This window comes from Phyllostomus discolor, chromosome 1 (genome assembly GCF_004126475.2).
Source record: "Phyllostomus discolor isolate MPI-MPIP mPhyDis1 chromosome 1, mPhyDis1.pri.v3, whole genome shotgun sequence".
In the NCBI taxonomy this organism is placed as follows: Eukaryota; Metazoa; Chordata; class Mammalia; order Chiroptera; family Phyllostomidae; genus Phyllostomus; species Phyllostomus discolor.
The window spans coordinates 143022096-143037035 of NC_040903.2; the positions used below are offsets into that span (position 1 = coordinate 143022096).

Sequence of the window (14940 nt, forward strand, 5' to 3'; positions counted from 1 at the left end):
CACCCATATCTCTCTCTGGGCTGGGAAAGAGCATCTGTTAACTCCATGGGAGGGTTTGGGAGTCCTCAGAAGGCAACGAATAGCCCTTAGCTCTTGGAGTTCTGTTCCAATCCAGACCCTATTTAAACAGCTTCAGACAGGTTTAAACATCTCCCTGGCTAATTCCTAGTATCCCTGTTTCAACTTCTGCTCAGGGATGATAGCTCTAAGAGGTGTTAGGGGATTAGGCTGAAAATGTAGGTCACCCACCAGCCGTCTGGGAACCAAGACGAATGAGAGGGGAAGAGAGTGGGACAGAGATATACACAGGCAAGAGAGGAGAGGAAGCAGAGGGCATATGAGGGCATTTACAAAAGTCTCAGATGGATTGGTGATCATTAGATCCCAGTGTCTCACGGTGGCCTAGAAGGAAAGGATTTCCCTTTCTCCCTTTTCCTGCTCCTTCTCCTACGCTGGGAGGCCTGTCCTGAGGCTCGATCAGCATGACTGGGAGAGACTGAGATTGGATGGTCAAGTCCTGGAGATTCCTCATGGAGAAGATGGCTTCTCTTTCTGTTGTGATAGCTATTAGGATCATGAGGCCAGATACAGTGGGGGTGAGGCAGGGGGCAGAAATGTGAGGATTCCTGAAAGCAGGGGACACACAACAGCTCAGGTGAGAGTGGGTTTGAGAGAGCTTGTACTCCCCAGAAACAGTGACAAGGGGCTGCAGAGCCTGGGAGTGTGAGGGCCCTGGGAGCTTGTCTGGCTCTCTCTTCGGCCCCACACTTTCAGTCACCAAGTGCTGAGGGCTGTGTTCACATGAGGGTGGTTGTCTGTACCAGGGATCTGAGTACTTGTGAGTCAGGCCATCAGTGAGGAGCTTTGTCGGGGAAGATGTCTTCTTCCCTTCCTTGAGAAGGGGCATACTTGTCTTCTCCTCTTGTCCCCCCCCACCCCACCCCGAGGCCAATGAGATAGGCAAATGATCCCCTTACCTCATTGGCTGAAGGCCTAAGGACCACAGATGATCTCAGAGAGCTATCCCTTTAAGAGTGCCCTGTGGGCTCTGTGCCCACAGCCCCCCGGTTCTGAGCTTGAAGGCACCAAGCTCAATGGGGCCTTCAGCCTTTGGGGAAGCTGTGCCTGCCTGGCTCTGACTCTCTGCTATCCCTTAAGTGAGTACGCCCTGGGCCTTCCTGGGTGCTGGGCCTCTAACCTAGAGCCCCCCTTCCCCAAAACCAGCCGTCTGCTCTCTGTTGTCTGTTTTCGGGAATCCTCACTCTTCTGTCCCCTGCCCCACTCCCACCTGTACTGGCTTTATATCCCTCACTGCTCTCACATCAGAAAGATAAACAAGCCTCTCACTTATCTCTTCATCTAATTCTGTATGGACACCTCTCAGAGTCTCACCATCTTCTCTCTGCCAAGGACCAGTCCCTTCAATCTGTGTCTTTGTTCCTATCTCCCCTGCCTCACAAAGGTGAGGAGTTTAATAGATAGGGCAACAACCCTTCCCTGGGACAGGAAGAGAGGCCTTGTCCTTCCTCCTGCCTCTTCGGACAGAGCCTGGGGGTCTGAGATGTGGTTGGAAAGGGGGATACCTAGGTTTGGGCATCAAGATAGAGCCAAACTCTAAGCTTTGGGGATGAGCACTCCCTGCTTTGTCCCTCCTGGGGCTTCGGGTGCAGCTGCTGGAACTGAGACCGGAGCTAGGGTTTGGGACTTCCAGGCTGGGAAGACTCTCTGAGGTCATCTAGCCAGAGATTCCTCAGGTGAGTCCATGCTCCATGGTTGATAACAGGGAGGAGAGTTCCTGGGGATGGAAGTTTGAGTTTGGTACGCTCTGTGTTGAAGTTGAACAGATAATTTACTGAAGGACTTCTTAGATCAATAGGCTGCTGTGTTTTGTGAATGTGCAAGAGGTGGGGATGGGAGGCAGCATTTCTCAAAGTTTTCTGAGCACACACACCTTTCCTCGGGTGTTTCTCACTTAGTGTTTCACAGATCACTCTTTGGAGAATGATAAAGTCTAACTCCCTTCATCAAACAGAAGGGGAAATGGGGGACAGAAAGGGGGAGGTGATCTGCTTAAGGTCAGACAACATAGGGGGTTCTGAATGGAAGGAGGAAAACCCACCCTGGACGGTTTCCTGTGGAGAGGTTGACCTTGAGGAAAGGAGGTCACCACTCAGTCCTGATCTTTTTAAAACTGATTCTAGGATCTTTCTTTTTTCCTTGCAAAGTCTCTCACTCCTATAAAAGGATTCATTGGTTGATAACTATAGAACAGATGTGCAGTAAGGATCTTCTATATGCAAGGCATTGTCTTGGGTGCTCTGAGAGACAGAGAGGTATAATAGCATGTTATCCTTAGACATATATTAAAATTCATAGCATACATTCTTCCCATTGTCCAAAAATATACACATTCTCTGTCACAGTTAATTAAACAAAATTTTTTAATTGCTTGGAAATGGAATGATGCCTCTTGAGATGACAGAGCATCTCAGGGTGTTCCAGCATTAGAGTTGGAACACTGCCATATTCCCCCTGTTTTTCATAGATCTGAGGCACCAGTGGGACCAGAGGCTCTGCTATCCTCTTCCTCACTCAGGCTTTTAAGCTGCTTGCCCCCAGTCAAGAGCCCCCACCGCCTGAAAAATTGGCCCCCAGCCTGGAGGTGATGTGCAGGAAATAGGGCTGCACCAACACTCCAGCTTTCCAGAATTGGGGCTCCAGGGCACTTGGGCTTTGGGGGAGCAGGTGTGGTGAAGAAGGCTGGCAGGCGGCCTCCAGGGCTCCAAGTATCCTCTTTTTTTGCAGGTGTGTCCCTCCCGACCCAGCCCCAGAATGGCACTGCCTCCCAGCCCCTTGGCCATGGAATATGTCAATGACTTTGACTTAATGAAGTTTGAGGTAAAGCGAGAACCTTCAGAGGGGCCATGTGGCCCCCTCACAGCCTCACTGGGCTCCACTCCTTACAGCTCAGTGCCTCCTTCACCCACCTTCAGTGAGCCGGGCATGGTGGGGGCCACTGAGGGATCCCGGCCAGGCCTTGAGGAGCTGTACTGGATGGCCACCCTGCAGCAGCAGCTGGGGGCTGGGGAGGCCCTGGGGCTGAGTCCTGAGGAGGCAGTGGAGCTGCTGCAGAGTCAGAGCCCAGCCCCTGTTGAGGGGCCCCATAGCTACTATCCAGGGAGCCCAGAGGAGACAGGAGGCCAGCATATCCAGGTGAGTAATCAGTGAGCTGGTCTGAGAGGAGGCAGGGTGAGGGAAAGAGTTCCTGGACGGGAAGAGACAGAGAGCAGGAAAAGGGAAGAAGGGTCCTTGAAAGAAATCATATAGAGAAAACAACATTCTACTCCGTCCCCTCCTTTTTTTTTTTTTTTAAATGGAGAGAAATGAGCATGCTAACCCAGGAGTAGCATACTCCTAGGATGCAGGAGTAGCATCCAAGAGGAAGAAGGCTAGAAGAGGAAAGAAAAAGGAGAGTTGAGAATTAAAAAGCGTAGGGGAGCAGGCCATGATGGGGAGGTAAATAGATTCGCCATGCGTGGGAAACAGGGAAAGAGTTGTGCATGGATAGAGTGGAGTTAAAACTGTGGGAACGATAATGAGGTTGGCCTTTTGAAGACTTCGTGCTTCTCCAGCCCCCAACCTTCTCAGAAAGGATTGGGATTCATCCTATTAATTACAGACACAGATGGGGGTGTTGAAGGCATTAGGATGTAATCCAAATCCTTTGAGGGTCACAGGGTTGCAGCTTTCAGGACAGGAGAGCCAGGTGCGTTGGAAAAGCGGGGTTTATATAGGCGCTGGTCCACTGGAGACATTTGGGTCAGGAGCGGGGTGCTAATTGACCACTGGGGTCGCGCGTAGTTCAGGTGCGGGACTAGCTCTCGGGACAGTGGGAGGTGGGCGGGTCCTGCAGCACTGGGCGAGTCCAGAGGGGCGCGAGTCCCACGGCAAAGGCCCAGGGGGACCCGAAAGTGTTGAAACCTGGGGCGGGGTCGGGACAGGGAGATGGAGTCAGGGGAAAAGTGAGCGTTCCAGGGAAGTGGAGAGCCGGAGGCGGGGCTCTCTACTTCCCAGGGGGCGGGGCCAGCCTGACTGGAAACCCGAATGAGGAGCTAGGCAGGACGCTGTCCTGACCAGGTCTCTATCTGCTTCATCTGCAGCTGGCGGAGCGTTTTTCCGACGCCGCGCTGGTGTCGATGTCTGTGCGGGAGTTAAACCGACAGCTTCGGGGCTGCGGGCGCGACGAGGCGCTGCGGCTGAAGCAGAGGCGCCGCACGCTGAAGAACCGTGGGTACGCGCAGGCCTGTCGCTCCAAGAGGTTGCAGCAGCGGCGCGGGCTGGAGGCAGAGCGCGCCCGCCTGGCCGCCCAGCTGGACGCGCTGCGGGCCGAGGTGGCCCGCCTGGCCAGGGAGCGTGACCTCTACAAGGCTCGTTGTGACAGGCTGTCCTCCAGCGGTCCTGGGTCCGGGGACCACTCCCACTTCTTCATCTGAGCCACTGGGGGCCGCGGAGTGGTGGAAGAGGTGGGTGGGAGGCACCATCCGGGAGGCAGCTGTACCATTCACTGGATGGTTACTGAGCACCTTCTGGTGCCAGACACTCCTTTGTATGACCACAGCAATATTCCCAAACTTCCTGGACCCTCAAGGCATGCTCCGAAGTTAGGTGATGGTCATTTTCTGGGAGAGGGTTTCCAGCCCCTCCGGCAAGCCATGCACAGAAACCCGCCACCTTCTGCCCACATCCACATGACTAGGATACTGAGATCTGCAGGAGCCAGTGCCAGGCACTGTTTGTGTGTGTGTGTGGGTGGGGGGGCGTGGATGATGGCTTGGTGACAGTGTGTGGGAGGTGAGGGAGTGGTGCAGCTTCCCCCTCAGTTTAGATTTTAATTCAAGGCTTTCAACCTGTAGCACAATAAGCAATAAGGCTGTATTTTCATTCTGTAACCTCCCCACTTAGGACTATTGCATTTTCAAGATTTTAATTTCCAATAACTAGGAAATTTATCCAAGAGGCTTTCCTTCTCTGCCCAACCCAGTGGCCTCTGGGGCCCAGAGTTGCAAAGGCCTGAGGAGCTCTGGGGGTGGTTAGTGTGGGCTGGGAGAGAACCGTGGGCAGGAGTCTGGAGACCTGGGGGCTAGTCCCAGCTCTGCCACAAGATACCTCTGTAATCTTGAGCAAATTGTTTGCTCCCTGGGTCTTGGTTACCTCATCTAAACCTCATTTGGATTGGATGATTTCTGACACCTCTCCAGTTTTGGCATCTCGTTAGTGTGGGAGTCCAATGATCTCCCCAAGACAACCTCACCAAAGGGAGTTCCTGTCCTGCTCCAGCTTCCTGGCTGCAGCCTTGGCAGTGGATGAGTCCAGGCTGCCTTGGCCTCCAGATCTGCATAAGGTGATCCTGCTATCTCCTGCCTTTCTGAGGCTGAGGCGAGACTTTCCCCAGCATGACAAGGAGCTGAGAGAACACAGCTTTTGTGAATTAAACTTGAAGTCTGGGCAGAACTTTATGCTATTGGCTAATGTTTTTGCAATTTAAGAGGTGTTCATTTTTTATCCTTGCTCCAGACTTGTGTGTGTGTGTGTGTGAGAGAGAGAGAGAGAGAGAGAGAGAAACTGGGAAGCCCCCTAACTGGGTTGAGTGGTGCCTTTCAGTTCTGAAGGCCTAATGAAAATGGGGTGGAGGGGTGGAGATTGGGCCAGATGGAGACTCCCCCTCCCACCACCACTGGACAGAAGCCCAGGAGCATCAGTGACAGGGCCAGGCCTGTTTATAGCTATCCTGAGGCCTTACAGTTGCCATGGTAATCCAGCCCTCTGCTTCAGCAGCCTATGGTGGGAGTGGGTGGGGAATCTGGGTAGATCAGAGGCATTGAACTGGGAGCAGCAACCTCATCAGGTACTCTAAGGGACATAATAAATGGGAGAATCAATCGGGTGTGGGAGAAGAGGCTCCCATATGTCTCTCTTCCTTTCTGGCCCCTCTATCCACCCCCTCTCCAGCTGCTTCTTCCCATTCCAGTTCTTGTCCCTTCCTTCCCCTCCTCTAGCCCAGGCTTGTCCCTCCTCCACTCAGGAGCCTGCAGTGGGAGGCCTCTCTTCCATCGCCCCCACCCTCAAGGAGTTCTTTCCCTTCCCCTTTCCTTTTCCCACCACTGGCTATTGGCCATTGGCTATTGACTACTGGCTACTCACTCTTGCTGTGGCTGGCTCCTGGCACCTTTAGCCTCTCCTCCTGCATCCCCTTCCACACACATTATTGAAGGGAGAGGCTGGGACAGGGAGGGTCCCTTTAGGAGCCCAGTTCTTCCTTCACTCTGGATCTCACAAGGGTCTCATCTGCTCTTTGGAGCTGCAAGTCAGACCCACTACTGTTCTTGCACACTTTACTTGATGGAGGCTGAGGCATACACACACAGGTAGAGACACCCATCCACAGGTCATGCACTCATACACACAATCAGGCCACAGATAAATATTGGGTCACAAGATGATGGTCACACAGATACATCCCACACAGAAGTAGCATGAAGTTCCAGGCCTACCGCTTCTTCTTTAGCCAAACAGTATGTGCTGCTATTAATGTTATTAAGAGTACACAGCTGGACTTCCTGAACCACTAAGGCCACACCCATGGAGAATCAGGGATGTGCAGTGCACAAACACACACACACATTTACACACCAGGAAAACCAGGCAGCTCGGACCTCAAATGCCCCCTTTGTATTCACAATTCACTAGCAGACCTGCTGCCCTCCTTCAGTCCCCACACACTCCTTCTGGGCCCCACTCCACAGCTGTGTGGGGGCTGGAGTTCAGCCCCTGGGCACTCAGCTGAGCTTCTCTGGAGACAGCTGTAAAAAGGCATTAGCCTGCCCCCTTGACAGCCCCTTATTATGTCCCCCACCCAGTGATTAACCCCCATGGTGCCTGGGCCCCCCGGGGTTGGGAGATGAGGATCAGGGTTCCTCAGATCTCACTGGTAAATAGTTGGGGTAAAACTAGAGGCATCTGGCTGTCTGATGAGCTCTGGCCCAGTTTTTGAAAGGTGCTGGTCTTCATTTCTTAATGGTGTTTGTGGGAACTACAGGCGGTTCAATGGGCATCTGAGACATAATGGCTAGAGGCTGAGGTGCTAGGAGTGGTTCCCTTTATTAATGGCCAGAAAGTCAGGATCACTGAAGAGTCATTGAGGGGCCACTAGGCTGACAGCTATGGGGCCTGGAGAGATGGGGCAGGGTTCTCCACTGGCTTCCAGGATTCAGGGGGCACAGCTGATCCAAGAGGGAGAGGCAATGATCACTGGAGTCACAAGGGTCAGGACAGGCACCTGGGAGAGGGTGGGATAGTCATAAGCATCCCCCTCTATACCACGCCCGGCCAAAACGGGCTCCACCAAGCTCCAGCTTGCACCCCCTAGTGTCCATACCTTTGGGCCCCCAGGACTCACTGAGAGGCTGAGGGAGTGTCAGTCCGCTGGGAAGAAGTCACGGGCTAGGGCTGGGGGTCGTGGCCGGTGTGCAGGGCCTGGGCACTCCAGGGCTGATGCCTTGGCTGGCGTAGTACTCCACCACCTGCCGGGGCACTTCAGCCAGGACGCACTTAGCCAGCGCAGAGGGTGCGGCCTGCAAGGGGGGTCGTGGACGGGGTTAGGAGCCTGAGTGCAAGGGGCGGGGTCAGATGGGCGTGGCTTCGGAATGGCCAGCTGGGCTCCAGCGTCCTTCTCAGGACACCCACTCAGTGGGAGAAGCAGGTCAGATTTAGGGATATGAGGAGCTGAGGAGCCCTGTTGGGTGAGGGCATAGGGTCTTACATCCTTGAAGTCCCGGAAGGGCACGAACTGGACGATGTCTCGCGCCGCAGGCACCCCTCGGGGGCAGCGCAAGGGGCCATCGTCACCATCTAGCAGGCGCATGTCGGTGAAGTCGGCATTGCCCACGCCTACGATGATGATGGACATGGGCAGGCGGGAAGCGCGCACGATGGCAGTGCGGGTCTCAGCCATGTCACTCACCACGCCGTCTGTGAGCACCAGCAGCACTGAGTATTTCTGAGGGCAGGTGGAGAGAAGGAAGGGTAGGCTTTGTGTGCAAGGGCCTTGGCACCTGCCCCAAGCCCAGGCCCTGGCCCTGGCCTCACTCGAGGACCCCTGGGCAGAACCCGGTTGCCTGCTTCCTCTCCTCACCGTGGCTTGGCCAGTGCTCTGCTCCCGCTGGGCTGGCCCTGCTACGCGGTTGATGATGGGGGCCACGTTGGTGGGGCCATAGAGCTGGATCTGGGGCAGGCATCGACGGTAGGCGGCGATGACCCCTGAGATCTCTGTGGGCAGAAGTGAGGCTGTCAGAGGTTAGCAGAGAGCCCTTCCGGCACCCCTTAAAGCAAGGAGGTGTCCTGCCCCATCCCCCACTAGTTCCTCAGTAAGTAGGAGGGTTGGATGGTCCAGGCACCGGGGCCGTTGGATGCTAGATGCTGGGCCAGGGTCTAGAAGTCTTACCAAAGGAAGACAGGCCCTGGATCGGTAAAGGGGGAGGGAGATGGGCCCGTGGGAATCCAGCCTGTGTTCTGGCATGGGGTGCAGGGAGTGTGCAGTAAGCTGTATGGAGGGGTGGAGGGCTGGGGGAATTGGGCAGAAGAAGTCAGGCTGCTGGTGGGAACCTTCTCTCTTACCTTCACATTCAGGATTTTCAGGCTCAAAGTTGATAGCAAAGTCATGGGACACCTGTGAGGATAAGGTGAGAACAGCAAGGAGATCGCTCCTTTCTGTCTCACTCCCCCAGTCTCACTCCCCCACTGGCTCCTCCCCTCTCTTGGCACCCAGCCTACCTCGAAGTTGGGAGGGATTCGAGCCCCAAAGCCAAACGCTGGGAACCGCTTATCACTGGGGAGAAGGAAAGGCTGTAGGGCCTACTGGGCAAGGCCTCCCTGCCTGTCTCCCCATCCCTGCCCCCCACCTCTACCTGTCATAGTCTTGGCAGATGCCTCCCACTGCACGCAGGGCCTGCAGGTAGTGGTTGGGCTGGCGGGGGCTGAGGCAGTGTAGGGACTGGCTGCTCCTTGGGTCCCCATTGGAGGCTGTGAAGTCAATGGCCACCTGGTGGTGATGGGAAAAGGGACTTGTTCCATCCTTGAGAGCCAACAGGGAGGCTAGGCCAGAGCTAGTGTCTGTAGGGGACTGAGGTAAATCTGGGCAAGCCCACGGGGAGCATCCTCATGGAGGGGCGGTGAGGGAGTACAAGGTGACAATACTAAGGTCATGAGGGTCCTAAGTAGGGCAGAGAGGATTCTGGGCTCCTTCTGTTCACTATGAGCTTAGCCGCCCCTCTTGCCTATGTCCCCACCCCTGGGCCTTTACCGTGAAGCTGATCTGGCAGCCACCCATGATGTAATCCAGGAAGGTGTGTACCTTTTCCACCTGGTGGAAGCAGGAGAGGTAAGGTGAAGGGATGGTCCTTTAAGGAGGGAGCTAGGTGGGGCTCTGTGGGGGAAGTGGAGGAACTAGAGTTTTTGAGGTTGAAGTTGGCGGTGGTATAGGACTAGGGCTTTCAGTTCCCAGAGGCAAGGGAAGAGCTGAATGTGAGCTTGCAGTGGGGCTCAGGCCTGGGGCAGGGCTGGAGGCCGGCACCGGGATTTACCGTGCACTGGGCCAGCACTATGGTCCCCGAGCTCTTGTAGTTCCTCTTCTTGTCCCGATACTTGGGGTTGATGCAGTCCCACTGCCTCTAGACCCCACATACCCCAAAAGCCCAGGTCACAGTTCCATCAGGCGACCCCTCATTCCCCTTCCAGCAGAGCCACCCAGAGCAAGGCCTCCATGGCCCATTCCTTAGTCTGAGCCTGGGGGCTTTCTGCACTCTGCAACTCCCATCGCATACAGTGGCCTCTTCAGTGTCACCCCCGGGATTTTCCCAGGGATCTTGGGGGGGCCTCCGGGGAGGATCTTTGTGACACCTCTTGTCCAGGATTTGCCGTTCCTTCCTGCATCTCCTGGAAGGTGCTGGTGAACTCTCCAATGAAGTCATGTTTCCCACTTGAGTCATAGTCATACACCAGGAACTGCGAAGGCAGGGGGCAGTCAGGGTCAGGGAGGCTCAGCAATGGTTCCTGGGGCAGGGGCAGGGGCTCAGGGAGGTGGGGGCTAACAGTTCCTAGGTCCCGAAAGAGGAACTCAACCTGCTCAGAGAGGCCACCTGCTGAGACTGTGTTCTTTGGCTCGATCTGGCAGGGACTTTGGCTTCTGATAAAAGGTACACATGTAGGGACATTGAACTGTGACCATTTCTTTGCCCCACAGTGGGAAGATCTTATCTCATGGGGGGGACTTGCTACACTCAGGGGGAAGGCCCCAGATACAGGCTGGTTAGGCTGCCCTTGCTTGGGGAGATCTTCACCTTGAGAGGCCGGTGGATGTCACAGCTGCATAGGGAGTGCAGGGACAGGCGGAATGGCTCCCAGCTGGGGTTCAGGTTGTTCTTCACCACCTTGGAGAGGCACCAGAGAGCCAGTCACCTCCCCTCTAGGTTTCCCTACTCTGCTCTTCCTCCTTTCTTTCCCAGACCCCCAGGCACAAACCTCAGTCCTCCAGACCAGCTGCTCACTCTGGTCCTCATTGGTCTTATAGATCTCCATGAAAGGGTCAGACTTGCTGAACAGATCCTGGGGACATGGGGGGAAAGGCCCATGAGCCTGGCGAGGCGTGCAGGGGGAGATGGCTAACACCGAGGAGGGAGCAGGGCTGTGACCCTGGGGCCTGGGCTCGGGGGTTTCAACCTTGTTGTCCAGCTTGTGGGCTCTGAAGGTGAGCTGCACATAGTCGTTGGTGCCAGACACCTCCTCGGCCACAATCTGCAAGGGGAGCACAAGTGGCAGGACTCCCCCCTACCCCCCTACCATGAGGGCCACCCTATGCCCTTTCCCTTAAGTGGGAGCCAGTCATGGGCATGATGTCACCATGGATATCCATGCAGGGGCCTTGAATGCCCCGCCCAAGGGTGAGTGCAGGTGACCTTGCCTACCGTGATGGTGGACCTGCCCGCAGGCTTCCCATTCTTCAGCAGCAGTGGCTTAGTGACCTTGGTTTGTGACACAATCTGGGGATGGAGGTGAAGGGAGACCCAGCTGTGATGCCCCACGTGCCTTGGCCAGGGGTAATAAGGGACAGAGGTAGTAAGTGCCAATTGGGCTAGGGTTGGACTTCATTTCTACAGCAGCCTTAAGGTTGGCACTGTGACCCACTACTGTTTAGATGAGGAAACTAAGACTCTGAGAAGTTAAGCATCTTGCCCAAGGCGACGCAGACAGTGAATAGCGGAGATGGGGCCCGAGCCCAAAACGAACTGCCTGCGAAGCTCATGCCTCCGTTATTTTGATGGGGGTGGGGCGGGATGGGAATGCAGACCTGGCCCAAGGTGCACTCTGTAGAGCCCAGGAAGGTGTCGTTGCTGGGGCTGGTGGCTCCATCCTCGGCGTCAAACACGTGGAACTGCAGGGGCTGCTTTTCCTCAAAAAAGTACTCGAGGGCCAGCACCCGGGAGAAGACCGGGCTGGAGCAGGAGCGCAGCACCTCTGTGCGCTCCACCTGTGACGGGGGCGAGGGCCCTCTGGGAACCCAGGTACTTTCCCAGCCCCAGACCACCCATCATGCCAGCTTTCCTTGGGCTGCACAACCCCTGCGGCTAGCTCTCCCCTCCCTTGACTGAACCCCTGGGCACAGGGGGCTGCCCGCTCACTAGACTGCCAGCCCTCTGGGGCTCTCATAAGGCCCCTGGGAGCAGCACCACTGTCTGTGGGGCCATCTCAGGACCTGCTGGAATGCTGGGATTTAGACGTTGTGAAAAGGTTTGTGTTTGCAGCGATGGCACACCCTTCTCAAGGTTACCCACACGGCCTGGAAGAGGCCCCTTGGGGTCCTCACATTCCCTTGTGAGGTTTTTGTTGCCCCCACCCAGTCCACTTCCTCCCCAGCCAGGAGGTCAGTGAAGGAAAGACCCCCTCTCACCTCCACCCACTGCTCCTCAGAGTAGAGCTTGAGCAGCACGCAAGGGTGGGGCTTGGCGAGTGTGTCTCGGTCCAACAAGCCATGGCAGGAGACCCGAAGCTCCACCCGAGAGGCCCCCAGTGTCATGGCTGAGGGCTCAGGCACCCATTCCATCTCAGGGTTCGACATGTCGCTGTGGGGACAGAGCAGACAGTGTGGACACTGGAAAGGGAACGCACGCCAGGGGAGGGAGTCTGTCTTCTGGGAGCCTGGGCCCCACCCTCCCTCGCCCTGCTTCCCGACGCCCTGGACCTTAGGGACCTCCTGTTTCCTCTGCCCTCTCTGGGCTTGGCCTCCCCTGGAGCGCTGAGCAGGGGTGGACAGAGGCCTTGAGCCTCCCAGTCCTGCACAGCCCTGCTCTTCTATCACCCCTTCTGGCCTAGTGTGCATGGATGGGGCTGGGCAGGGCTAGAGGGCAGGGGGTGGGGTTCCTGGCAGCCTTGGCTCCTAGGCCATCGATTGATCCACACTTTTATCCACCTCAGCACCTTCTGCTATTTCCCAGCTGATGTCTGAGCCAGTGCTGCACTCAGTCTTGGCAGGAGGGAGATGAACTGAGGCAGGGGGGTGGGGAAGGGGGTGGACCGGCCCCGGAGGTCTGAAGAGGAGGGTCTCAGGAATGGAGCTGCAGTGGGCAGGAGCAGGCAGGGCGGAAGGTACCCTGGCCGCTGTCCCTGTGTACCTCCCGGCAACTCACCTTCTAGCTGGCTGATGGGGCAGGAGGGGCGGTAGGCTCGGGGAGTTAGAGGCAGAGCCCTGTCCCTGCTGAAAGCTCCTCCAGGTTCCTGGCAGGGGCTCCTCCAGGTTCCTGGCAGGGGCTCCCACTATGACAACTCTCGCTTTCCTTCCCACCCCCCCCCTGTTCTCACACTTCTTGGCAGCACTAGCACTGTCTCTTAGCGACGAGATTTTTGGGGAGCTGCGGCCCCCTCCATGCTGTCTGTGGGATGCACGTACGCCACCCTCCCCCAGCAGTGGTACCAAGTCTCGGGCAGCAGCAGGCAGGGGTACGCCGGCCCGAGTTCACGGCCGGTCAGTTCATCTATCTGTGTCTGTCCACGTCTCAGGGTGAGGCTGTCTGATCTTGTGTCCTGCTTCTCCCGGCGAGTATGCATTTGTGTGTCTGACTGTGCCCACCCTGTGTGTCTGTCCCTTTGTCGTGTGTCTGTCTCCAGGAGGGTGTGACAGTTCCTGTAGGTACCTCCCTCTGAACTGGGACCCTTCTCTGGCTGGAGAGCCCCTCCCCACAGCATGTGACTTTCTGGGTCTGTGAGGGAGGGTCTGGGTTGCCGGGGACTCTGCCTTCCAGCCCCAGTCTCTGGTTCTTGTAGGTCCCCTGAGATGGGCGAGGATGTGCGGTAGTGAGGGGGTCGGGCAGGACCGGAGACTTCTCTGGGGGCTGGGGGAGATGTTGTTACAGAGGCTGGATCAGGCTGGGCTGGGCTGGGCTGGGCAGGGCAGGGCTGGGCTAGGGAGGAAGGGGAGGCTCACCTGGGCTCTAGCTGCGGGGGTCCTCTCTCCGGTTCTGGCCCTGGCCCCGACTCCCTTGCTGCTCCAGCCGCTGGCGCCAGCTCCGGCTCTAGCTCTGCTGCTATTTATGGGGCCTGGATGGGGAGGGGGGGCGGCAGCACCAGCTCCCCCCACCCCCTGCAGAGAACAGTTGGGAGGGAGAAGAGGGAAGGGGCAGGGCCACTGTCTGGGAGGGAGCCACCGAACTGGGGGAGGAGGATGGGCTGGGGGTGGCTCAGAGGCAGGACCCCCACAGACACAGTGACACACATCTTCCCCTTCTCACCACACCCACGCCCAGCATCGCAGAGATGCACACGCCGTGGCTGTGCATGCGCGCACACACATTCATACTGGGGACGACGGAGACACGCACCCACGATTCACAGGCTCACACATATCTTGACACGCACAGACGCCAACACATAAACTCTCCGTGACACCACGACAGTTATAGCCCTAAGATATACACAGGGAAGCACGCCCCGCCTCACAACACTCCCCACATCATTCTAGTTAAGGATATCTGCACATATACAAGAACACTGGGCTGTACTTGTCACACACACACACACACACACACACTCGCTCACACCAACCCAAATACAACAGAATGGAGATCTTCACATGCTCCTGAAAAACTGTGCTGAACCTCACAGCTCCCAGAATGAGGTTCTGTGTCCCAGGCACGTTTGAGCAGGGGGACACAGGGGCATGGACACAACTGCTTAGGGGCACAGTCTCACATCCTGGTCACACAACCAACTCCCTGAAGATGGGGCTGCTTAGCGGGGAAATCTGCTTAAGGACTGATTCTGGAGGCATCTTCGCGGTGCCCACAATTCACCCTCTGCCCTGAGATTCCTTGTGGGAGGGGCCAAGCCATGCACAGATTTGGGGAAACAAGACATTCGTCATTCCCTAGTGAGAACGGGGGAAGTGAGCCATTGCTTGGGAGCTGCACGCACCATGTGAAGACATTTAGGTACACGGTGATCTGGGATGAGTGCTCGAGAAGGTTCGTCAGAACATCTTCACCCTCCGTGCCCTAAGCGGCTCATATATTAAGGTAGCAGCCACTTACTGAGCAGCTCCTGGGTGCCAGGCACTATGCCCGGGGCTGGGGCTGTCCAGGTGATTAAGACAGCTCCTGCTCCCCGGGAGGTGTGTGCGGATGGAACAGGCCCACAGGCAGAGATGGTGAAGCAGTACACAAGGGCGATAAGTGTGTCAGGGACAAAGGATGCAGTGGGCCACAGAGAGGGAGGGTTCAATTCGGATGAGTCAGGGTGAGGCACCAGGAAGGGCTTCATGGAGGAAGAGGCTCTTGAATGCTGAGCTAGTATTTGGTGGTACACCCACGGGAAACAATTAATTTAATCGTTGACCTT

General features: G+C 56.4%; 2 protein-coding genes across 3 annotated transcripts; one reads left to right on the plus strand and one right to left on the minus strand.

Annotated features, from left to right (window-relative positions):
* Window positions 1-734: 734 nt before the first annotated feature.
* On the plus strand, window positions 735-5511 carry NRL (neural retina leucine zipper). Of its 2 annotated transcripts, none has more exons than XM_028508039.2 (3): window positions 735-1157; window positions 2806-3213; window positions 4161-5511. In XM_028508039.2, the coding sequence occupies exons 2-3, from the start codon at window positions 2833-2835 to the stop codon at window positions 4491-4493; spliced, it is 714 nt and encodes a 237-aa protein (XP_028363840.1). In that variant the 5' UTR covers window positions 735-1157; window positions 2806-2832; the 3' UTR covers window positions 4494-5511. The 2 variants fall into 2 exon arrangements, with proteins under 2 accessions (XP_028363840.1, XP_035885990.1); XM_036030097.1 differs by lacking the exon at window positions 735-1157 and adding an exon at window positions 1685-1754.
* Window positions 5265-14662, minus strand: CPNE6 (copine 6). The gene is made up of 17 exons (XM_036030056.1): window positions 13532-14662; window positions 12002-12173; window positions 11402-11581; window positions 11019-11093; window positions 10774-10848; window positions 10576-10659; window positions 10395-10484; window positions 9955-10059; window positions 9639-9725; window positions 9359-9418; window positions 8964-9097; window positions 8830-8884; window positions 8674-8725; window positions 8192-8325; window positions 7820-8056; window positions 7436-7631; window positions 5265-7336 (listed from the first exon to the last, which is right to left on the minus strand). The coding sequence occupies exons 2-16, from the start codon at window positions 12167-12169 to the stop codon at window positions 7494-7496; spliced, it is 1674 nt and encodes a 557-aa protein (XP_035885949.1). The 5' UTR covers window positions 12170-12173; window positions 13532-14662; the 3' UTR covers window positions 5265-7336; window positions 7436-7493.
* Window positions 14663-14940: the final 278 nt, after the last annotated feature.

Excerpts from the sequence above, each read along its gene's own strand:
- NRL (XM_028508039.2), top strand. The coding sequence starts at position 2,833 with ATGGCACTGCCTCCCAGCCCCTTGGCCATGGAATATGTCAATGACTTT. Across the intron at positions 3,214-4,160 it reads CAGGAGGCCAGCATATCCAG|CTGGCGGAGCGTTTTTCCGA; the intron begins GTGAGTAATCAG and ends CTTCATCTGCAG.
- CPNE6 (XM_036030056.1), bottom strand. The coding sequence starts at position 12,169 with ATGTCGAACCCTGAGATGGAATGGGTGCCTGAGCCCTCAGCCATGACA. Across the intron at positions 10,660-10,773 it reads CCCACAAGCTGGACAACAAG|GATCTGTTCAGCAAGTCTGA; the intron begins GTTGAAACCCCC and ends CCATGTCCCCAG. Across the intron at positions 10,485-10,575 it reads AGCTGGTCTGGAGGACTGAG|GTGGTGAAGAACAACCTGAA; the intron begins GTTTGTGCCTGG and ends TGCCTCTCCAAG.